The sequence below is a fragment of the Phascolarctos cinereus genome, unplaced genomic scaffold (genome assembly GCF_003287225.1).
Source record: "Phascolarctos cinereus isolate Bilbo 61053 unplaced genomic scaffold, phaCin_HiC Scaffold_5;HRSCAF=322, whole genome shotgun sequence".
NCBI classification, from domain to species: domain Eukaryota; kingdom Metazoa; phylum Chordata; class Mammalia; order Diprotodontia; family Phascolarctidae; genus Phascolarctos; species Phascolarctos cinereus.
The window spans coordinates 215,737,155-215,761,977 of NW_027555958.1; the positions used below are offsets into that span (position 1 = coordinate 215,737,155).

Sequence of the window (24,823 nt, forward strand, 5' to 3'; positions counted from 1 at the left end):
GAAGGATGACATTGAAACTACTACATAACAGTCTGAACTAACAAGAGGTTAGGAATCTTCGGCATTCTAGTCAAAGCCAATAAGAGGTCACCAGCTCTCAATCCTGCCTTACATCTTTAAGATTCACTATCTACTCTATGTCATCTTAGGAAGAATATTTTCCTTATAATCTTGCCTGGTTGACTACTACATACTCTATTTTAATTTTTTTTTCTTCTATTGCTCCAAGGGCTTTCAGCTTCTCACACTATAGACAGTCACAGCCACTAACCAACTAAATTTTTATGTTTGTAGATCTAGCCTTTTCCCTCCCAGCAGGACAGAAGATAAAGATAGTACAACATAAAAGTGTCTGAAAAGTTTAAGTATAAACAACAAAAGGATCTCATCCTTCTCCGTTCTACTGTAGCCATGACTCAATCAGTAGTAAAGAGTAGAGGGTTTTTATTAATAAATCAACAAAATAGCTTTGGAATCAAAATGATTTTTCTTTTTAAATAAATTGATCAGCTGATGAAAAACAACATGCTCATGACCTCATTCTTACAGATTTTAAACCATATAAGCCAAAATACAAGCTGTCCACTTGCATCTGACCAATAATTTCTATTCATCCATTGGAAGCAAAAGTGGAAAAAAGTAGGGGATGACATTGTACACAGCACTGCAGACACATCAAACCTTTTCCAAGAGTGGGGTGCAGAAATGGCCTATAACCTCTTTGCCAGAGTACATGAAATTCAATAAATACTTAGGTGGGTTTTTTTTTAAGACCTTTATAAAGGCAGATTAAATATAAAGAAATTTATGGTAGAAGAAAATTATTATTTCATCTGATTAGTTGGAACAAGATTGCTACAGGATCCAAGATTAGAATCCAGATGGGTCGGTTAGTCCAATAGAAAGCTGAAGTCACATGCCCCTACTACCCAGAGACTGTGCATTAACATGAGCGCTAACTGGTGCTGACCTGACTGCCTCAGAGTAATAATACAACTCCCAAAGGTGCCTAACTCCAAACCACATGCATCTTAGGTAGGGAAAATGGCTTTTTATAAGAACAAAACCAAATAAATGTTCTGTGAGAAAACCTACTGAAAAACAATCCTTGATATATTCACACAAAATGTGTGTCATTATCCAGGGTGAGTTGACTTCATTAGTGAGATGACTTGTTTCCACTGACCTCTTTCAGCAATTTGCAGCATTCATTTTCACCTTAATTTTAGTACATATTATTTGCCCTTCCCTCTCCCCATCCCCCCAAAATAACATACCCTTCAATCCTTCCAAAAGGCTATGATTTCATCAAGGTGAATGATGTACATCACAACCTCTTGTTATAAGCCATTTCACAAATTGTTGAGGCCAAAATATTTATCACCTTTACACCTACTGTAGAAAATAACAGACAAAAAAAGCACGCACACATATACACACATACATACATACGTACATACATACATTCATACACCCCCCCACACACACATCCCTTCCCTACCTCTGCCTGCCTCAAAACACAACTGGCTATTTTATTCAACATTTTTGTAGCATTCTGTTACCCTTCTCAACAAACTCAATTTTCAAATTAAATTGCACTCATAATGAACCAATGTTGCTCTTATATATTTATAAGGTTTCTGCTTTATTATGGTTTCATATCTAGATATAAAACCTCTAACGCCATTTTCAATAGCATCATACTTTCCTCTGTGGTACATTTACTTGTTCTCCTAATGTACTCTAAACCAGATTCCTACTGCGCTTTCTGTTTCATTCTCTTTTTCACAAATGGTATAAACCTCACCAGTGGGAGCAAACCCACTGCATTAGAACAATTAAGACACTGTCTTCATGTGAAATTTTAAAGTGTAAGTAATTATACAGAAGAAACTTAGTCCTTCGGATTCATCTCTCAGGTGATCAAACAGATATCATGTACAATTCAAGAGTCCCTCTTGATAGTTCCCTACCCTCCTGTTGGTTTAAAAATAACCCATATTGATTGCTAATTTAAGACACACATAGCTAAAAAAGCACATCCCCTTAGCCTAATCTCACTGCTTAGGGATGCCATTTTTTAGGACTGGTTTAACATACAACAGGACACACAGTAAGGCACAACTGGGTGGTACAAATACAAATGAATACTTTAGGACTGTCTTTTTCCCCCCACAAATAGTAAAATATGTACCGTTTTCTAGATAAAACAACAACAACAAAAAAGAAATACATAATTTTCTTATGAAATGCCTATACAAAATTTTAAAATTTACACCATCTGAGCTGCCAAAAAAATGCTTAAAAAAGTATTTTTTTTCACATAAAACTATATCTCTCATCAGTAGGTCCAAGTGTACCTGGGTCTAGAATATCCCAGGACTGTAGGGGAGAGGATCAAAATTCCTCCTTCTCCCAATATAGGACAACAATGACAAGTGAAGTTGTACAGTAGTGTATTCTACTCATTAAAAGTGACCAAAAATCCATTAAAAATATATTATCTGGAGATTACTGGTGCCACAACTAGTTAGTATAAGGCACTTCCTTCGAGACAGCAGCACCCTCCAACAGGCGGTAAAAGGAGATGATGGGTCAGGATCTGGTTAAGACAAAGGGCTGGATGAATTCCTCGGAAGACAGGACCATTTCAACAGCAGGGGAAGACACAGGAGGTAAAAACTTGGAGGTGAAGCTCTACACAGAAGTGGTCACTCTGTCAAAGGTATTATTGACCTCATTTTTGTTCGAATCCAGTCCTTTAGCAGCATTCATATCATTCCGTAAATTCTCCACTGTCTTTTTCATACTCTTTAACTCTCCTGGGTGTGGAGTTGCTCGCCTTAGGAGTGTTCTCTAAAAAACAAACAGCAGAGGGAGTGTTTTTGTCTTTATTTCATTTTCTTTTAAAAAAAAAACAAAAACAAAAACAGCACATTTTTTAAGGCATTTGCATTTAAATATTGTAAAAGAGAAATCAAGAGAACAACAAAATAATCAAAACTGAACATTGTGAAATTATATTGGCAAAGTTTGGCCTAAAGGAAGAAGCATGAAAGGCACCTCCTAGACTTCTTCGTAGAGGAAGAGGAGGTCTATGGACATGGAACATTGCATAAGATACCACACTTTTTCTAAGTGCTGGCTAATTTTGCTGAACTTTTTTTCCCCTCCTTTTTAATCATTGGTTAAAATCGGTAACTTCCTAAGAGTGGGACGGGAGATAGAGAAATTTAGATGATATAAAAAAAAAGATATAATAACTTTTTATAAAATACCAAATATCACCTCGTTAGAGAATATTACTTAAGAGTGAACAGAAATGTAGCCCCACTCCCTTCACCTTTTTGCATTTATCATCAACAACTTTCTGACAACTAATGGAGGATCAACATTAGGAAGGTGGACCCATCAGTTAAGAAAAGTTTGCTGAGAGAACAAAAGAGATGTTAAAAAGTGAGGGGGAAGAAAAACCAAGTGGTCTACAATAACTTATAGAGTGGGTGCTCAGATGTACATGCTGAACAAATTTTTAAAACTAGAGAAAAGTTTTCTCTGTAAAATCATTGACTGAATGGGGGAACGAGAAGAAGGGTAAGAAAAGAATTCTTTAGAGGAGGAAACACTTCTAATTTAAAATGATGGTATTTTATGGGGTTTGGCCTCTCATCCTTAGACTTTTGACAGGGAAAGATGAGAGGAATTCATTTTTTACACTGTCAACTGTAATTTTTTCAGACTCAAATTAAGAGTGTGCTGGATTACTTAGACTGAGGAATTGTTTAGCTCTATGAAACAATCTTATATAATGTCATTCAGTCATTATTCAGTCATGTCAGACAGTTTGTGACCTCATTTGGGGTTTTCCTGACAACAATATTGAAGTAGTTTGCCATTTCCTTCTCCGACTCATTTGACAGATGAGGAAACTGAGGCAAATAGGACTAAGTGACTTGCCCCAGGTCACGCAGCTAGTAAGTATCTGAGGCCAAATTTGAACTAGGGAAGATGAATCTTCCCGACTTTCCCAGTGCTCTATCTACTGCATCACCTATCAAGAAAGATTATATGAATAAGGCCACAGAACTAAAAATTATGCAAGAGGTTATAAGAAATAGATTATTTCTATAAGGTATTTGAAATAACATTTTAACATAGTTTTGGGTTTTTTTTAGCTCAAATAACAACAGCAGCAATGGATATTTCCTGGAAACTGGGAGTAACAGCCAGCAAGATAGGAAGTGGACCCATAATTTCATTGATATGAGGATTCCTGTACAAGGATACTCTTCCTGTCAAGATCGGCCAGCACTTCTCTTTGCAGCTTTTAGAGAGTTCTCTCCGTCATGGAGAGATTAAGTGATTTGGCCAGAGACTCACACAGCCAGTACATGTCAGAGATGGGACCTGAACCCAGGTCCTCTTGGCCCTGAGGCTAGTTCCTTATTGACTAGGAGACAATGCCTCTGAATAGTCAGATAAGGTTAAAGTAACACAGAAAGAAGTCCATTGGAAAAGAAGATGCCATTAATAAAACACTTACTAACCTAGACAATCATAAGATAAAGATAACATGTTAATGAATTATTTTCTTTTGGCTGTTATCTCAATGCATCATTAATTCATCATTAGCCCAAGTCTTAAACCTTTTCTTAATGAATTTCTGATCTTCATTTTAAAATAAAGAACACAAGCAAGCACCCACAAAAAGAACTCAAAATCTGTCACCCACCACCTATGGGCTCTAAGTCCTCAAAGGCAGCTAGGTGGTACAGTAGAGACAGCAAGGGGCCTGGAGTTAGGAAGACCTGGGTACAAATCCAGCCTCAGACACTAGCTATGTGATCCTGGGCAAGTCAAACTGTCTACCTCAGTTTCCTCAACTGTAAAAAGGAGATGATAATTATAGCACCTACTCTGTGGTGTTGTTGAAAAGATCAAATGAGATAATATTTGTAAAGCACTTAACACAATGTCTACCACATAGTAGGTCTTATGCATAATAATGCTTATTTTCTTCCCCTTCCCTCCCTCAGAACACTGTTCCTTCAAACCTCATTGAACAAAAGGCAATGAAGCAGGAAAGCTATTCCATGCAGGAGGGCAGACTTCACATATTGCTAACAGCTCTTAAATGGTGATTTCATTGAGACAGCACAAATATAGGTAACAGGAGATTTTCAATGCAATTTATTTATTTTACTGAGTAGTTACTAATTCCACCATAAAAATGAATACTCCACACTACAGCCAAGGTAAATTTGTCATAGAAAGGAGGGACAGGCACTTGGCACAACAGGAGGCAAGATTAATGGAATAAGACTGCCCTCATTCAAGATGGTGTAGGCTACAGGGAGAACATTAAGAAGGGCTCATAATTTGTTGGGAGCTCTAGGGGAAATCAACAAATTATGAGCTTGAAGGGAAATCAAAACCCAAATAGTTCTAAGAAAAGAGTAGAAGGAGCTGCTATGTAGGATGAAATAAGTAAGAACTATAAATTATAAATAAATAATAACCAAAAATCCTTTATTAATAGAGTGCTTAGCGTTATTTACCACTTTACAAACCAGCACTGAAGTGTTGAGAACAGAAAAATCAAAATACATCATGAGAAAGTGGTAGACTGTACCTGTTCCCTAAAAATGACTGCCAAGCCCCAAAGGTGAAAGATGTTTTAAAATAAAGGAAATAGCTTTGAACCTCCACGTGTACCAAAGGATATTGTTCATTTGAACAACATACCATTTCATTATCCTCTTCATCTCTTTCGTCTTCTAAAAATCGGATTGCACTGACTCTGTTGACTGCCCGTTCGTTCCACGTTTCATCTGACATTTCATTGACTAAGCTTTCCAGTGCCCCACAGCGGGGCAAGTTCTCTGTAGGGATGACAAAAAAGCACATTAAACCAAAAGCTTTTCAACTCGGGCGGTCACTGACTTCCACACATTCATTACATTCCTCACTGGACTCAACTCAAAAGGCCAAGTAGTGTAAAGGAAAACAGGTTTCAAATCATTAACTGAAATGGCAAATAACTCCTGAAAGGAGGACAAAGCACCTTCTCAACTCTTCAGTTATCATTAGAAAATAAGACTAATTTAATAGGCAAGGACTGCCCCCTCACTCTCAGAATTATATCACATGCATATGGTCCTTTATAATTTAAAAAAAAAGAAGATTTTCTCACAAAAATACTGGGACTTTCACATTACAAGTTATCTCCTATTATCCCCACGTTAAAGATAAGGAAACTAAGAGGTTAATTAACTTGCTCAAGGCCAGATGGCCATGAAGTGTTATAGCTAAAAATGAGATTCTGACTCAATGAACCATTAGAGGAAGAAGAGACCTTTGAGATCACCATCTGATGGTTTCATTTTACAGATGAGAAAACTGAGGCCTATAGATAATAAGTGACTTGCCAAAGGTAATACAGGTGATATGGAGCAGAGTCAAGAATTGCAACCAAATCCTTTATGTTGTACCACACTGTCTCCAAGTCTAGGACACCAAATAATCTATAATCTTTCATATGTTCATTAAATTCTGTGCTTAATGTCACATCACAGAAATACCTTTACTACATATAGATTCCTTTTTAGGAACTCCAAAGTTGAGTGTTAACACATGGATATCAGATATTAAGCCTTTCTTTCTGGATATATACTATGTAATTTCTTTCCCTTCTGTTGCTGTTACTGTTGTCTGAGATTGCATCTCCCTGTTTCACCAGGCTGAAAGAACAACAGCCATTTATTGGCCCATGAGCTTCAACCTGTGCTGCTTCTGACCTGGATCAACTCCCCCCTCTTTAGGCATCCAGAGGGTCACCATATTGGAGGTGGAGGTAACTGACTGTGCCCACTGCATCTCAGAACTACCAAGCTCCAGCAATCCACCAGCTCTCAGTGTCTGGTAGCTGAGATTACAGACACATGTCATAGCTCCCAATTCCCCTATTTATAAGGAGCCAATATAACTAACTTGACAGAGGCAAAGTAGGCCCTATACAAAAATGTGAAGAAGAAGAAGAAGAAGAAGAAGAAGAAGAAGAAGAAGAAGAAGAAGAAGAAGAAGAAGAAGAAGAAGAAGAAGAAGAAGAAGAAGAAGAAGAAGAAGAAGAAGAAGAAGAAGAAGAAGAAGAAGAAGAAGGAGGAGGAGGAGGAGGAGGAGGAGGAGGAGGAGGAGGAGGAGGAGGAGGAGGAGGAGGAGGAGGAGGAGGAGGAGGCGGAGGCAGCGGCAGCTCTGGGAGGTTCCAGTTCCCTTTAAAGCATTTATTCCCTCTTAGTCCTCTTCTGGGCCCAGTACTCTTAAGTTTTCCCCTACTAAAACCTGTTGTAGTGTTAATTTATCACCAGGTAATATCTCCTAGGGAGAGTCACATTTTTTTTAACTTTATATCTAATACCAGAATGAAAGTCTTTGTCCTCCATTTAAAATTTTTCAAGCATTAGCAGGTAGGTAAGCAACGTACTTCAGGGAAGGTCAGAACACCTGAGATTATATACCCCACTAGACCTGGATGCTGGAAGAACACTACAGATGAAGCAGGGAGTTCAGCCTGTTAACCTCTCACATCCTACTCAGTCCTGTGACAATGTGGAAATTATGTTCAAATTATATTTACCTTGGCAACTAGGTTCAGAAGGCAGTTGAGGAAGCAAAACACAAGTTAGAATCTTTTCTCCCGTTTCATGGTCTGTGTCTGTCTGGAACGTAAGCAGGGGCTGGGATTGGTTGTCAGACAGCCACAAAGCCTTCAACTTCAAGTTAGTCAGGGATAAAGGCAGATGCAGTAATCTGATGTAAAGGAAACACTGAAGTTATGACCTTTCATTTTAACCAATTATTTTAGGCAACTCCTAATAGTTAAACAAAACAAAAACAAGCAGAGGGCCATTCAGTCAGCTTCCCAAGAGTGAGGAGAAACCTTCAAGCCAAGCTTCACTAATAAACACTGGAACAAAAACAGAGTACTGGCCCAATTATTCAAGGTTAGAGCCTCCCTAGGTGGTTATCTACAGAAGCTTTTGCTCAACTTTCCACCCACCTCTGAGCTATTTCAGGGCTCATCAACAACTCAAGACAAGAGGAAAGAAAGAGGAGATTTGGCCAGACCTACAGGTCTTGCCACAGAAGTTGCTAAAGGGAAGATAAGGTAAGAGGGCAATGGAAAGGAGGAAAAACAAATGGGGGAAGGGAAAAAGGAGGATATGATGTGAGAGGGGAGAAAGGAAAAAAGGGAAGAAAAGGAAGAGGAAAAGAGAAGAATGGAAAAGGAGTAGGAAAATAAATGGAAAGAAAAAAAGGGGAGGAAATGGGATGGGGAAAAAGATAGAGAGAAAGTCAAGAGAAAGGAGGAAGGAAGAGGAAGAAGGGAAAATGAAGGGAAGAGAAGGAAAGGGAAAGGAAGGAGAAAAGGAAAGGGAAGAGTAAAAAAGGAAATGGAAGAAAGGACAACACTCCCTCTCTGAATTGTGCCTGTTCACTGTCTCTCCCCCATGCTTGAAATGTTCTCCCTCCTAGATTCTTTCAAGATTTAGCTCAAATCACACACAGAAGGCTCCCTAAACCCTCTTCTATTTCCCCTCCCTGCCGCCACTGCCATTGTCTCTCCACTGAGACTAGCTCCCATTTACATTAAATACATACATACGTGTGTGTATGGGTGTGTATAGTTTGCATGTTGTCTCCCCTGCTAGAATGGGAGCTCCTTGAGGACAGGGACTATGTTTGTGCCTTTCTCTATATTCCTAGTAGTTAGCACAGCACTTTGCACATAGTTAATCACCTAATAAATGCTTATTGATGATGATGATGGTGATGACGGTAAGAAAAGAGAAGAGGAAGCAAGGGAGGGAAGGAAAGGGAAAGAGAGTTGGGAAAAGGGAAGGGAAAATGGGGGTGGGGTATAAGGAATGTCCCAAGCTATTCATGGGAGTTTCTATCTAGAGAAGGAAAAGCCTTCAGCAGCTTTGACATAAGTGGCTTCAGGAAGCTTCTGGTCTTGGTCCCTAACAGCATTAAGCAGAAATGAAGGATGATGAAGGGTGATGTATCTTAGCCCTGCTTATTAGTATATGAGGTTCATAAGCAGTTACTGAAACAAGTATTTGAACATACATTAAGGGCAAAGTTTCCATTGATTACTTCACAGTTTTAATTGTATGCATTTTAGAGTAATTTAGGGTAAGTTCTCTAGTCTCACATTTTAGGGGATAGTTAACTACACATAGCCCTCGTAAACACACTCAAAGAATTTTAGAGCTGCAAGGGTCTTTAAAGATAATCTGTCTTCGTTACAAGGGAGGATTCTACTGGGGAAAAATCACTGGGGAAATGGCAGCAATAGCAAAAATGGGGGGCAGGGAAATCAGTAAAACATTTTATTTTAAAAAATAAACAAAGATCATCCAGAAAGCAAGAACTGTCTTACTTTTCTATTTGTATCCCCTGCACTTAGCAAAGTGCTTTTTACGTAGTAAGCACCAACTAAATGCTTTTTTTTAATTCATTCGTTCATTTAAATCACCCTCCCTTTTTTTTTAACGTATGAGGCAACTGAGATGCAGAAGTAATGTGACTTGCCCAAGGGCACACATGCAGTTCATGGGAGGGCCAGAACTAGAAACAGATCTTCACTCTCAGTCTAATGAACACATACATATGTGTACCAGTCTTAGGGAATAACAGCAAACCAGTTATACCTAAACATTTTGAAAACTAATTTAGTGGAAACCTCCAGGCCTCCAACTACTCTACAAATCTATTTTGAAAGAGTAAAGACACTCCAAAGGCATAAGTGTCAATCATAAGTCAGGGAATTTATAGCAAGGACTACTTGGTCAAACATTTCCTTCAATCAGAGGGATGGATCAATGTTTTAAAATTAAGAATCACTGTGGAAGTGGCAAGGGGAATCATAGCTCTAGAGCCAGAAGCCACCTGGATCAACCCCTTCATTTTTACAGATGAGCAAATTGAGGCCCAGGGAAATTATGTGACTTCCTCAGGGTATATGAGGTAGTAAGCAAGCATCATAGGTGAAATTTGAACCCAGTAGGTCCCAGTGACTCCACAGCTGGTGAATTTCCCATTGGACCACACTGTTTCCTGACTAGTCTACTTGTTTCAAAAGTTAACAACAAGGATTACCCAATAATCCTCTATACTCTTGAAAAAGGACTAAAGGCAACAAGAAAGAACTGTTCCTTCTTGCTAAGCTCCTTTGTTTTGTTTTCTTTTTTGGCTAGGCAATGGGGTTAAGTGACTTCCCCAGGGTCACACAGCTAGTAAGTGTTATATGTCTGAGGCCACATTTGAACTCAGGTCCTCTCGAATCCAGGGCCGGTGCTCCATCCACTGCACCACCTAGCTGCCCCCTTGCTAAGCTCCTTTGGAAATAGTTTATTTTCCTCTTTAAAAAAAAAGATGAAAATGATAGATTCCACTCACTATATTTTTAACAAATAAACTTGTTCCCTCACATCTCTAATGTGGAGTTTTGATAAATAGGTATTAATTGGGCTCTTACTTTTACTACAAGAGTCACCTATTTCTTAGTTATCATTCACAGGGATTTAGTTAATGTACAAGACGAATTCTCACCAATGGATTGTTGTAATCCATTTTTCTTGACCATTTAGATATATAATAAGTAGTTATTAAAAGTGTGGCTTTAGGGGCAGCGAGGTGCCACAATGGATAGAGCACCGGCCTTGAAGTCAGGAGGACCTGAGTTCAAATGCAGCCTCAGACCAAACACTTGACACTTACTAGCTGTGTGACCCTGGGCAAGTCAATTGCCTTAAAAAAAAATGTGGCTTTGAATCATGAGCCCTCAGAGTAAGGTAACTAGAGCTTTACATTCATGTAGTGGCAACTATTTTGTTTTATTTTTTATAAAGTTTTCTATAAAATTCTATAAAATTATTCTGAATAAAGAAAAGTATGAAAAATTTCAGATATTTTGGGGGGAAAAAAGGAAAATACAGAAAATTTTAAAAATGATACCATTTAAAATTAAATGCCTACTAATAGTGATATTTTCAAAAGATAAATGGATTTTAAAAGAGAAAATATCCACAAGGATTTCTATAGTTTTGAAAAAATTTTCCAAGGTATTGGTTATATAAGTTTGCCAAATGATTTATATAAGTTAAACTATTTCTAATCAGTCCAGTAAAGGTTATTCCTCATATACTTAAATATCTTCCTTTTAAAAAAAAGCACAAACACTTAAAGTACATTAAAACTTTCCTTATTTTGCTCAGTAAGAACAGTTATTTTTGGTGCCAGTCACTATTTTGTACGATTGTTCTTTGTTTTGCTTTAAAGAGTACTTCTGACGCTGTCCCTGAAACAGAGGGTCTATTATATCCTATCATTTTCCAGACTGCTGAAAACTACAAGGTCTTAGGAAAAAGAACAGTCATCCCTTCCACCATTTTAATTAAAAAATTAAATAACCCCTTCTTCATTACACAGATAAAATTAAACAGTTTAAGGGAATTGTGATCTCAGTAATATGGGTATTGACTGAAGATACAAAAGACAGCACACTCATGTCTTCTCATCCCGTGCAACTCTTGCCCATGCCTTTCCAAAGATCATCCATAAATGATCTATCTAGTCAACATGCTGGAGGCGTTTCTCTAGGTCTTCTGATATTCTGGGGGTACCATGTAGCACTTTGACTATTCAACTCCTCTTACAATCAGAAATTTCCTAGATGATCTCTTTTATCTATATCATTTCTTTCATGAAACACTGGCAATAAACTTCAGCCTTAAATCCACCATGTATCTGTTCCTTTGGGACAACTATGATTTCGACTCTTTGGAGACTGCAGTCTCTTTGGAGACTCATCATCTGTAGCCATATAGCATAACTTGAAGCATACTGGTGTTTAAAAAGGGAGGTCTGGCTATTGGAATGGTTTGGGATTGCTGATAGCATTGTGCAGTTTCCTAAATGCAACGCAACCACCTCTCATCCTCCCATTTAATTCTGGACCCCATTTCATCATCCATAGATAGTGTTTGTCCCAAATAGTTTCGTGGGTTTTGTGATTGCTGTCATGACCACTGGCAACACTGAGGTAGAGTATGTCAATAGCTCATCTAGATACATGTCACAGCCTAGACAATAGGCATTCTTCATTCATTTTCTACCTCCCTTATGGAATATTAGATTGGTCTCTTTTGAATAGCCTTGAATTTCAATTGGGAGATACTATAGCACTCTAGGCGTGATGCAATTGGAACATCATTCTTAGAAGCAACAGTGTCAAAGTCACATCAAACTTCCTAGTGCAGCCTGAACCAGGTTATACTTGGGAAATGTTTAAAAATTTTAAAAGAATATTATATAACATAGGTAATACTAATTAGTAATTTTCTAAGTCAATATATAGTATGCAGAGATCCCTTTCTATTTGAATTTGACCCCACTGATCTAAGGTAAATCTCTTGCCTATCTGAAGTCCATTTAGGACATCCTCTATGATAGAGGCAAACATCTTTAATGGGTATATATATATATATATATATATATATATATATATATATATATATATATGTATGGAATGGAATGGAATGGAGTAAATGTTAAGTGCCTACAATGTACCAGGGACTATGCTAAACACTTTACAGCTATCTCATTTGATTTCTGCTCCATTCCTTGTTTGAGAGTTAATGAACAAAGTTACCTCTATAATTTCATCCATCTATCAAGGAAACTTGTATGATCTCTGTATGTGCATGTGAGATAGACTTTGCTGGAGGAGAGAACTGAGGACTATACTTTATTTTCCCAAGTAAGTGGTGAGTTTAAAAAAATAATAATCAATAATTTTAAAAAAGGAATCTTTACTACTACCAGGTCTGTACCCCAAAGACATCAAAGGGAAAAGGACCTGCATGTATGAAAGTATTTGTAGCAGCTCTTTTTTGTGGTAGCAAAGTATTAGAAATTGAAGAGATCCCCATCAATTGGGGAATGACTGAACAAGTTGTGGTATACAATTTTGATAAAATCTCCTCTGAGTCATTCCAACTTCTTGTGACTCCATTTGGGGTTTTCTTGGCAACGATACTGCAGTGGTTTGTCATTTCCTTCTGCAGTTCATTTTACAGACGAGGAACTAAGGTAAATAGGGTTAAGTGACTTGCTCAGGATCACATAGCTAGTAAGTGTCTGAGGAGAGATTTGAACTCAGGTTCTCCTGACTCCAGGGCCGGTGCTCTATCCATTATGCCATCTAGCTGCCCCTTTGAAAGAATACTATTGGGCTGTAAGAAATGATGAGCAGGATGCTTTCAGAAAAACCTGGTAAAGCTTACATGAATTGATGCAAAGTGAAGTAAGCAGAGAACCAGAACATTGTGCATAGTAACAGCAATACTGTATGATGATCTACTGTGAATGACTCTGCTCAACAATACAGTGGTCCAAGACAATTCCGAAGGACTTATAATGAAAAATGCTTTCTACCACCAGAGAAAGAACTGATGGAGTCTGAACACAGATGGAAGCATACTCTTTATTTTTCCGGGTTTTTTTTTGTTATTTGTGTTTTCTTTCACAATATGACTGATATGGAAATGTTTTTCCATAATGGAAATGTATAATCTATGTTGAATCACTTGCCTTTTCAATGAGGTGGAAGGGAGGGAGGAAGGGAGAGATGGAACTCAAAATTTTAAAAAACTAGTGTTAAAAATTATGTTTCTATGTAATCAGAAAAAATAAAATATTTAATTAAAAAAGGAAATTTACATTTTCTGTAACTTTCAGACAACTGTCTGAAGACATGATATGCTACAGATAGTAGGAAATGGAGTTAGCTCAAATGGATGTCTTTTCTTTTTTCCATTTCCCATTTTTTGTCATCAGGTGTTTGTTTGCTTGAATAGGTCGTGTTGGAGCTGTTCTAACTGTCCTATAGAATCACCTTTCAAATCTTCATTCTTTTTTCTGGTATGGTTCAGATGTTTACCTTTGCTCTAATGAGTCAATGATCTGAAGAAAGCTGATTCAGAAATGACTCCTGCATTTATCAGCTCTTGTTTCCTATCAAGATACTAAATCTCACTTGTTTTGGTAATGTTCTTTCTCACTAAACTTTAACTCTCTTCCAGAAAAAAGTATTCACGATATTTAAGTAGGAGAAGTCTCAGTGGCCTATTTCTCACCTTATTTCTGAACCATAATGTTCTAACACAATTTCATTGATCCTGGTTACCTGATACTTGATGACTTCAGTCTGCAAATTGTGACTTAGTTTGAGGAATATCATTATTACTATCATTATTATTATTGTCATTATTATAGAATGTGTGTCTTTCTTTCTCACCCAGACTGGAAATGAAAGGCCACTCATGGGCCTGATCCTCCTAAAGATTGTCATGGAAGTTTTGACCTGCTCTGTTTCTGACATACACTGGTTTGCCTCTTCCTTAGGCAGCCTGATGATACCATTCTTCCCTCTTCCTGAATATTTACCACATTGCTACTGCATTGAGTGTTGATACTCGACTGCCTTAACCTACTACAGATCAGAATTCCTAAGCTCAAGCTAATCCACCAGCCCTAGTAGCAGTTCTTACAAGTATGTGCCATCATGCCAGCGAACAGATATTGTTTCTTTATCTGAGATTATATTCATAGTAGTCCTGTTGTTTACATTTACCCTAAGAATTTCAAGGTGAAATGACCAAGGAGCCAATGAAATGATGCTTTAAAGGATTAAAGATCCTGGGCTGTAAGGGACCTCAAAGATCATCAATTCTAATCTTATTTTACAAATAAAGAAACTGAGGCCCAGGAAGATTAAGTGGCTTGCTTGACATTATAAAAGTAGTAAGCAACAGAATCAGGACTTGAACCCGAATCTTCTGACTCCAGAACCCAAATTCTTACCATTGTATTAAGCTGTTACCCTTGGGCACACAAATGAAATCATCTCTGACATGCCTTATTTGCCTCACTAAGAAAAACCTGTAAGTCACTTTTTGATTAAGTTACAATTTCTTTATGGTTTCATTTATAATTAAAATGTCCATATAGTTACGGTTTCAGTAATCCAGTAATATTGAATCAGTTGGTCACTGAACACTTAGAGTACCCAAAGTCAATCAATCAAAAAGCATTTATGAAGAGCCTACTGTGTGAGTACTAAGGATCCAAAGACAACATTGAAACAATCCTTGCCCTCAGGGAGCTTATATTTTAATGGGGAAAAGTTCCATTAGTGCTGACACACAATCTAAAACCTGCATTATACTTTGCATCTTACATTATGTTCCCATTTCTGCCACCAACAATGACCTACTAATAATGAGATCTCCATACATAGCTAGGCTAGTCTTCAGCAAGCAGATGTGGCCTGTTGTCAGGGTCTTTCCAGATTAGCAGAGAGCTTATATTTTACTGGTATAGGCCCTGAGAATCCAGAAATCCCATGCCACAATGAGGAATTGGACCAGTATTTTAGTGGAAAAATACATAATTTGAAAAACAGAAAAATATCTCAAACTGGCTATGAAGAAACACTGAATTTCACCTCAAAAATCACAAAAAGACTTAAGAAGACTAGAAAAAGGTTGCTAATCTGTTCTAAGTCTGAAATCCATGGGAGTATATGGCAATAACCTCTTTAGAGAGGCAGATTTTATAATAATTGTGTAAGTCCAGTCTGACACTAATGACTAGGATGAATCACCCACCCAGTCCTCCTGCAAAGAATCAGAGTACCAGCTTGAGGGCAGTTATAAGAGAGCCAAGTAAACAATACACACAAGCTTATTTGCAAGTATCTTGTGGGCAGAGGTAATCTCAGTGGTGGTAGATGGAAAAAGAAAGGCAATGTTCATTGACAGTCTGGGCACAGGCCCTTCCCATGTTAAGTCTGGCTCTCCTACTGATTCGCTGTGTGTGGTTTGGGAGGGGAAAAAAATACACAAGACTTTCTCTGAGCCTTTTCCTCCTTGTTACTACATAGAAAATAGGTCAAGGGACATCAGCCTTTCCTTATGTAGTCTATAAACTATATAATACTGATTTAATTTTAAACTGGCACACTTTATATGACAGGCCATGATGTACAGTGAATAGAGATGCACTTGGAGCCTGGAAGACCTGAGTTCGAAAGTCTGCCTTACACATGTATTGGTCGTGTGTCCACGGGCAGGTTACTTCACTTTGTAAAGCTCTAGACTAGGAGTCAGCAAACTGTCCGGCTGACCTTTTTTAAGCTAAGAATGGTTTTTACATTTTTAAATGGTTGGAAAAAAAAAAGAATATTTTGTGAAATGAAAATTATATGAAATTCAAATTTCAGTGACCACAAATAAAAGTTGTATTGCAACTACAGCCATGGTCATTTGTTTAGATTTTGTCTATGGCTGCCTTTGCATTGCAACAGCAGAATGAAGTAGCTGTGGCACAGACCAGAGCTGGCTACAGATCTCTGGACTATGTTTTGAGTGCCACACATTACTCTGATACTTTGACTTTTTGCTTTCTCCTTAGTACCAAGTACATACCCATCATGTCAAAACAAGAAATGAAGAGGAGGGAGGAAAAGTTTATTTTGATTTTTTGAGCTCAGAACCAAGACTGAAATGTTTCTGAATGAGAAGAACTGTACTCGAGCGCAATGATCAAATCCTGAATGGCTCGGTAAATTAGCTTTTGCTGCAGACTTAATAATGTTTCTTAATGAATTTCAACCTAAAATTAAAGGCAAAACCACACTGATATGTGGAACTTAAACTGCAATAAAGTCGGTTGAATGAGAACTGATGTTGTTTGAATCACAAGTGATGTCACGCTACTTTATATGCTGTCAAAAGCTAAAACAAGAAGCAAAATATCCATTCCCACACAAATTTATAGCAGATATATTTTCCAAACTCAAACTACAGTTCCAGCAGCTTTTTCAGACCTTCATGCAAGCACAAAAAAACTTCCATATTTCAAAATCCATTTAACTCTGCAATTGAGTAGTTTCCACCTAACCTTCAAACGGAAGCAATTAATCTGCATTCTAATGACATGATAGAAGGCATATCTCAGGGGAAGAGTCTAACAGACTTCTATAAATGACTTCTAAGCAATGAGTAAGTTCAATTAAAATCATATGCTCAGAGGTTGAGATCAGTTTTTGGCAGTACCTATGTGAAAGACATGTTCAAAGATGAAATATGTAAAATTTCATTACAGGAGAATATTTGCAATCAATTTTAAAGTTAAGGAACACTAACTCTGAACCCCAATTAGGTAAAATATTATCCCACCAAAAAATGGTAGACCTGTATTAATAAAAATTGCGCTCAATTATTATTATTATTGTTATATTTTGAATTTCATCAATAAAAAAATGTGGAAATTCATTCTCTTATTATACAAGTACCTACACAACACCTTTGATTTTGTTACTCAGCCTAGAAACTCTAGATATTTACTTCTAGCCCTTTATAGAAAAAGTCCGTTGACCCCTACTTTAGAAAACTCTCTAAGACTACAAGTTGCAGAGAAGGTGCCAATTATATTGGGAGAAGGAGTTACCCTATACCAATGAAAACAAAGGTTTAGTTCCTACCCATATCCCTATTCTTTTGTGTGTTTCAAGCCCCAAACACTGAAGGCTCTGGCCTCCACCATTTATTTATACATGGCTGTCCTTTCCCTGTTAGCAAGAACCTCTTACAGACTGGGTCTTTTTCATCAGCACTGACACTCAAGTTTGTTAAGGAGTAATTTAAATGAAGGACAGAACCTTTAGGGTCACAGAAGTAGAGCTGGAAGGAACTGCAGAGGACATCTTAACCAACCCACTTATTTTACAGAAGAAGAAACTGGGATCTGGGGGGTCAGGGGAAGGAGTGTTCCGTGACTTGCCTAAGGTCACACAGCCAATAAGTACCAGAGTCAGGATTTGGACAAAGGTCCTTCTTTAAATTCAAACAACTATGCCCCACCACCAACTTAAAACCTTCTTCCTTTAAAAAAAAAAACCTAGAGAAAAAAATTTCTATAAAATTCATTTCGCAATGAACCATGCACTGTCTTATGTTATTTGTACCTATAAAGAACTCTGGTTCAGGAGTTAAAATTCAGTCCCACCTTTGACACTTACTACCTGTGTGACCCTGGGCAAACCACTTCTCTGTAGGCCTAGGTTTCTTCATCAGTAAAATGAAGGGGGTTAAACTAAGTGATCTCAAAGAGCTCTTGTGGCCTATAATCCTATGGGCCTAAAAAGTGTGGAAAAAGTCAAGACAAAGATAGGCATCTTAACTGCATAAGTAAAGTATGGCAGGCTCTTCACTGTAAAGTATGAAGGTATACTCTTTGTATTACATTCCTATCATAACCAGGTCTTGATGTTGTACAAAAGAGAGAGCCACAGAGGTGATGGACTTAAAATTCAGAATTAGTTTTTAAGATGTGGATAATGTAGGGGTTTATTTTTGCTAAAATATCCATATTTGTTATTAGGGCTTTATTTTTATTATTTTGTATTTTTCAATGAGAAAGGGGTAGGGGAAGAAGAGATAATAAATTCATGAGAAAGGAAGAGAGAGAGAAGGGAAGAAGGGAAAAAGGAAAGGGGGGGAAGGAAGGAAGGAAGGAAGGAAGGAAGGAAGGAAGGAAGGAAGGAAGGAAGGAAGGAAGGAAAGAAGGAAAGAAGGAAGGAAGAAGGGCCAGCTAGGTGGTATAGTGAATATAGTGCTAGCCTTGGAATCAGGAAGATCTGAATTCAAATTTTACCTCTGATACTTGCTATCTATGTGACCCTGAGCAATTCATTTAACATCTGTCTACCTCAGTTTCCTTATCTGCAAAATAGGGATGACAGTAATAACATCTACCCCTCAGCACTGCTGCACAAATCAAAAGAGATACCTAAGATATGTAAATCACATGGCAAACAAGGTTGTTGTGGTCAAATTAAATAATTACATATGCAAATCACTTTGCAAATCTTAATGTGCTATATAAATACTAGCTATAGAATTAAGAGGGATTTTCCTTACCTGCCAGGTACAGGTAACAAACCAGCCCTTAACTTGTTACCTCCTACTTTATGGTCTGACCTCTGATTTTATTAGTGTAGGGAACTCTCTCATAAGGAAATTCCCTCTGCTAACACAGATCGGCAACTATTCTTCAACTGGGTTAATAGGATCATGGAACTGGACTTGGTGAGGCCTCAGAATCCATCTAGTTCAACATCTTCATCTTAGGAGAAAGTGGAAAAAGCACCAGACTTGGAGTCCGAGGACCTAGGTTCAAATCCTGCCTTCACTGACCTGGGTGACTTCGAGCAAGTCACTTAAATTCTCTAGGCCTCATGTGTTTAAAAATGAGGGAGCTGGGCTAGTCGTCCTCTAAAGTCCCTCCCAGCTTGAAATCGATGATCCTATGAACTGAGGCCAGGGTCAAGAGGTGGGATTTGAACCTGGCTTCTCAACTGACTCAGCCAGGGTCACAGAACCACCACATGTCAGTGGTCTTTCTGATTCAATCCACCACAGCCATTCTGTCTCTCACAATTTTTTTTTCTCTTGTTATTCATCACATACTAATGAGGGAAAAAGTGGCTCATTTATTGGCATCCTGACTCAATGCCTCTATTATTCCCTTACGAATCTGAAACTCTTGGGAGGGAAGCTTTTGGAATCTATGTCACAGGCACTGTCCTCACTGCAATTTCACATTTTTATACGCTTGTGAGAGGAGGCAGAAATTACTGGGTGTGCTTCATAAGACCTCCCATGGTGAAGTATTTCTACAAGTTCATGCATTTTACTAGTTTCTATTGGAGCACATAAAATAAGCTGTAATTAAAAATTTTAATTGCCTCAGATTGTGTTGCTAATGCACAGGCAGTGTGAATACAATTGGCTCAGTGGACAGATACATAACTAAACTTTTTAACTGGTCTTTCCGGTACCAGCCTAGGAATCATAAAAATATAAACTTTCACTTCTTGTATAAGTTGGAAACAGAGCCCTATTCATATGCAAACCATTTCTGATGGCTGAAACAGCTTCCTTTCTGAAGAAAGGTTTACACGCTCTCATCTATGGCCAAGCACATGAAGAAGGCTGGGGCCTAAACTGCTTTGTTTAGGGGGTTTTGTGGGGTATGAGGACAGGAAGCTGGGTACTGCTCATTCCAGATGGGCCCCATCCCATCCTTTGTCCAAGCATTCAATACTCCTCAGAAAGGAAGTCAACTAGTTCTCAGATAATCAAGGACTATTAGTTAGTGGTGTTGAAGAATTTACTTAATGGAAGGTAAGTGATGTTCTTTGGGGAAAAAAAAAAGGCATTTACTTCACATCCTCTGAACTTGAATTGGTTTCATTGATTCACCTTTAGGTCCTAGCTTAGTTTGGCCTTTTTTTGTTTAGTTTTGCTGTCTTAAATCCATTAAGGAAAGTGAATAATGTTCAAACACCACTCCTTGAATGACCCTCTGCAGGACCCAAGTAGGCCGGCCTATTCTTTAGCCTTGTGAGAAACGTCCTAGCAACACCACTACAATGTTGAAAATCAGTCCAGATTGTTGGTGGTCACTGATTTAAACCATTTAAAAGCTCCCAAGCCTGACCAGCACAATTTTCCTACTCTCACCTGATCTAAGAGCACATTTTATTCCTTTTGGCTTTGGCACAGACCTTGAGATGTTACACTCCTAATGGCTCAGTACTCATTCTGAACTCTACAGCAATGCTAGCATTAACTATTTACTCACCAATTTAGGCTTTAAAATGCTCCCTTTAATTCAGTCAATAAAAATGTATTAAGCACCTACTATGTGCCAGGCACTGTGTTAAGAGTTGGGGATGCCAAGAAAGACAAACATGGTCCCTGCTCTCAATAAGCTCATATTCTGAGTAGGTGAGTTGAGGAGGGGGTGGGGCATTGGGAGCTGTACAGAATCATAGAAAGATCAGGTGAGACTGGACATTCTAAGCCACCCTAACTCTCCAAAGCCCTGGAAAATGGAAGGATCCGTGCTATCAATGTTTGGAGGTATGATGTAACAGGTAGTGAAACTGACAGAAAAATCTAACCCTCTCATTTTACACACGAGGAAATGGATATTCATAAAGATGAAGTGTTTTATTTAACATCACGTGGCTAGTTAGGGGCAAAACCAGTGATCTCCTGACTTCCAAGCCACTGTTCTTTCCATTATATCACACTATCTCCTTCTCAGCCATCATTTTTAAAATATGGGTATTTTAAACTATAATGGGCCCTACTCTGATCTCACGAAGAGAACCTTTTATCTACTGAGAGCCAATCTCTACAGTCATGTAGGGATGCTTATCTTTGAATTCCCTATACCTAGCACAGTATACCACATTGGTTATGGAAGAGGGATTTCTTATTGCTGAGTCATTCAGTCACGTCATTCAGTCAATAAAAAACCCTGTATGGGGTTTTCTTGGCAAAGATACTAGAGTGGTTTGCCATTTCCTTCTCCTGGAATATGGACTAGAACTATATCACTTAAATAAGGGAACTCTCAGATAAGAAAATCCCCTCTACCGATGGTAGGTCGACACATTCTCTACAACTTAAAAGTCTCAGAGAGTTGAATAGAGCCCTAAAAGGTTGGGTGAGTTGCCCATTGTCATACTGCCGGCACACAGCAGAAGTTTAATAATGGTTGTTCATTGATTGATGGATATGAAGACCTTACTACAGGCTCTCCACAATCTGTCCAATGCTGTCCTGCTCTATTTTCCATAAAAAGAGAAAAGGGTTAATAGTGAAGCCAAAAAAGATGAATATAAAAAATAAGATGAATAATTACAATTTTTTAACCAGACTTGTGATTTCATCAGTGTTGGAAATTCATTATTAGAAAATTCCCTCTGTCAATGTATACCTGTACCTGCTCTGAAAGTCTTAAGAGAGTTGACTGGGGGGATATTGATTGGTGGAGTCACACAGCCAGTATGTGTCAAAGAAAGAAATAGAACCAAAGTCTTCCCGAATCTAAGGCTATCATTACATTGTAAAGTCCTTGAGGGCAGGGACTATCTTTTGCCTCTTTTTATATCCTTTGTGCTTAGCATAGTGCCTGGCACATAGTAGGTGTTTAATAAATGTTTATTAATTGTTTCCTATCCACTATATCACACAGCCTTTCACTCAGCCTTTTAACTATACATATGTTATGTGTGCATCCACATTTTACACACACACACACACACACACACACTTATACGTGTGTGTGTGTATATCACTTCCAAACAAACCAACCAAGAAATTGCTTACCTATTTCCAGCGACATCTAGGACATGAAGTTCACTTGCTTGTGAAACTTCTGAGGGTATTCGGGTTAATCTGTTGTCACGCACAGAGAATACAGTGAGACTGCAACACCCACCAATCTAGAGTCGAAAAGAAAAGACTTTTTTTTCTCCTTCTACTCTTGAAAATCTATTATACAAATGATGTAAAGCATGGACAGAATGTATAATAGGGGAGGACATGGGGACTGTGTTGGAATAACCATCAGTCAGAGTTAATCACCCACCCAGCTTAAAGTTTAAATTGAACTATAAGAGCTTTCTAACTCTCATAGTTTCACAAATGCCTTTTCAACACACTAACAATAAATGTCTTAATTCAATAACCTCCAAACAGCAAGAGTAAATAATTTCATTAGGAAATAAAGATGTTATTCTCCAAGTCTAACTTCTCATCTAATAAAATTGTCAATTTTCCATTTTTTTCAAAGAACTACCCAAGGCCCCAGGATATGCAGTGGTTTGCCAGGTTATCAATTGCTGGAGACTTTGATACGTAGGCCAGACAATGACTTTTTAAAAAATCGACTGTCTATTCCAGGAAATTCTACTTTCTTGGTTAATGCAAAAATATGTAGGAATATAATAAATACTGACGGGAAAGCAAAACCAAAAAAATTAGAGGTGTCATAATGCAGAAATGACCACTAGAGGAAGATGATTACAACAGTTCCTGATCATTCTCCCAACCCTTAAATTAATGTATAATAGAAACATTTACCTTCCTTATGTAGGAGACTCAACTACAGAAAAGTAAATTTGATAAATATATTTATCAAACTTTTAGCTGTAAGTTACTGCTAAAAATACACAAATAAACCATCTAAAAATAGAAGTAATTTAAGATATCTAGATTCTGTACAGTCTTCAAAAAATATATAAAAACAAAGATAGTAATGACAAATATTAGAAGGGATGTGGAAAAACTGGGACACTAACACACTGTTGGTAGAACTGTGAACTGATCCAGCCATTTTGAAGAGCAATCTGGAATCATGACCAAAGAGTTATAAAACTGTGTACACCCTTTGACCCAGCAAATATCACTATTAGGTGACCAGGGAAAAATGAAAAGAATCCATATGTTCTCAAATATTTATAGCAGCTCTCTTTGTGGTTGCAAAGAACTGGGCATTGAGGGGATGCCCATCAATTGACAAATGGCTGAATAAGTTGTAGTATATAATTGTGATGGAATACTACTCTGCTATAAGAAATAATGAACAGGTTGACTTTAGGAAAACATGGAAAGACTTGCATGAAATAATGAAGAGTGAAAAAAGCAGAACCAAGACAACATCGCATATAGTAATTGCAATATTGTTCAAAGAATAACTGTGAACCACTAAATTATTCTATTGTAAGTACTCAAAATAGCTAAAAAGGACCTATGAAGGAAGAATCTACTTCCAGAGAAAAAACTGATATATGGAATACTGTATTGTATAGTTTCACATGTCATATATCATATATCTATATCTATCAATCTATCTATACATCATCTGTGTCAAATGTTGGCCTTCTCTAGTGTGGGACTGGGAGGGAGGGAGGGGAACAGCTTGGAACTCAAATGTTATTAAAAAAAAGAAGTTAGGTGATTCTGTTGGGCAAAATAATTTGTATTTCCTATAGGTTTAGGGAAACTGATGGAAAAATTGTGATCCTAAATTCAACATCTTACAGAACCTAAAGAAAAAAAACACCACCATGTTTTTCCTGTGGTCTATATCCTAACTAAAAACAATTACCATGATAGGTTCATAAAGGAAACTATTGATGTCTCTCTGAGCATGGAATAATCCACCAAAGGACTTCTTAAGTGAGAGGAAACAAAAGAAGTTTGTATCCTCTACTTCATTAAAAAAAAAAAAGCGCGAGGGGGGGTGTTGCATTTTTCTATCAGAAACTCTTATTTTCAAAAAAAAGAGGGAGGGATATCAACTCTCTGCTACAATATAAGTCCTGTTAGCCACAGGATATTTTTATTCAGATTACACAGTATCTGGCTTCTTATGTATTTTAAAATTTTCTTTTTTAAAAAAGAAACATGAGGGCAGCTAGGTGGAGCAGTGGATAGAGCACTGGCCCTGAAATCAGGAGGACCTGAGTTCAAATCCGGCCTCAGACCAAACACTTGACACTTACCAGCTGTGTGACCCTGGGCAAGTCACTTAACCCCAACTGCCTTAAATGAATGAGTGAATGAACAAATGAATGAACGAATGAATGAACATGGCAAACTTTAAATATTTAAATTTCACCACCACACCAGAATCAGCAAGTGTGTATGTTAAGATTTTTCCAGTGATGCCAAGATACTATCAATGGAAATGTGGAAGGACACTGCCTCTGAAAGTTACAAGTCTTGGATTCAAATATCATCTTAGATAATTGTGCCTCCGTTTCCTTATCTGTAAAATAAGGGAGTTGGATGAGATGATCTGAGGTCCCTTCCAGCTCTAAGGAACGAAATAA

The 24,823-nt window shown here is 37.8% G+C and overlaps 1 protein-coding gene across 1 annotated transcript in view; it reads right to left on the bottom strand.

Annotated features, from left to right (window-relative positions):
* Nucleotides 1–427: 427 nt before the first annotated feature.
* Nucleotides 428–24,823, bottom strand: part of LRRC1 (leucine rich repeat containing 1) — a 185,376-nt gene continuing 160,980 nt past the window's right edge. The window contains exons 11-14 of the mRNA XM_020993951.2: nucleotides 22,314–22,429; nucleotides 7,634–7,806; nucleotides 5,746–5,882; nucleotides 428–2,856 (exon numbers count right to left, since the gene is read on the bottom strand). Of these exons, the coding sequence (XP_020849610.1) occupies nucleotides 2,698–2,856; nucleotides 5,746–5,882; nucleotides 7,634–7,806; nucleotides 22,314–22,429 (585 nt within the window). The 3' untranslated portion in view covers nucleotides 428–2,697. The remainder of the gene's footprint in view (nucleotides 2,857–5,745; nucleotides 5,883–7,633; nucleotides 7,807–22,313; nucleotides 22,430–24,823) is intronic.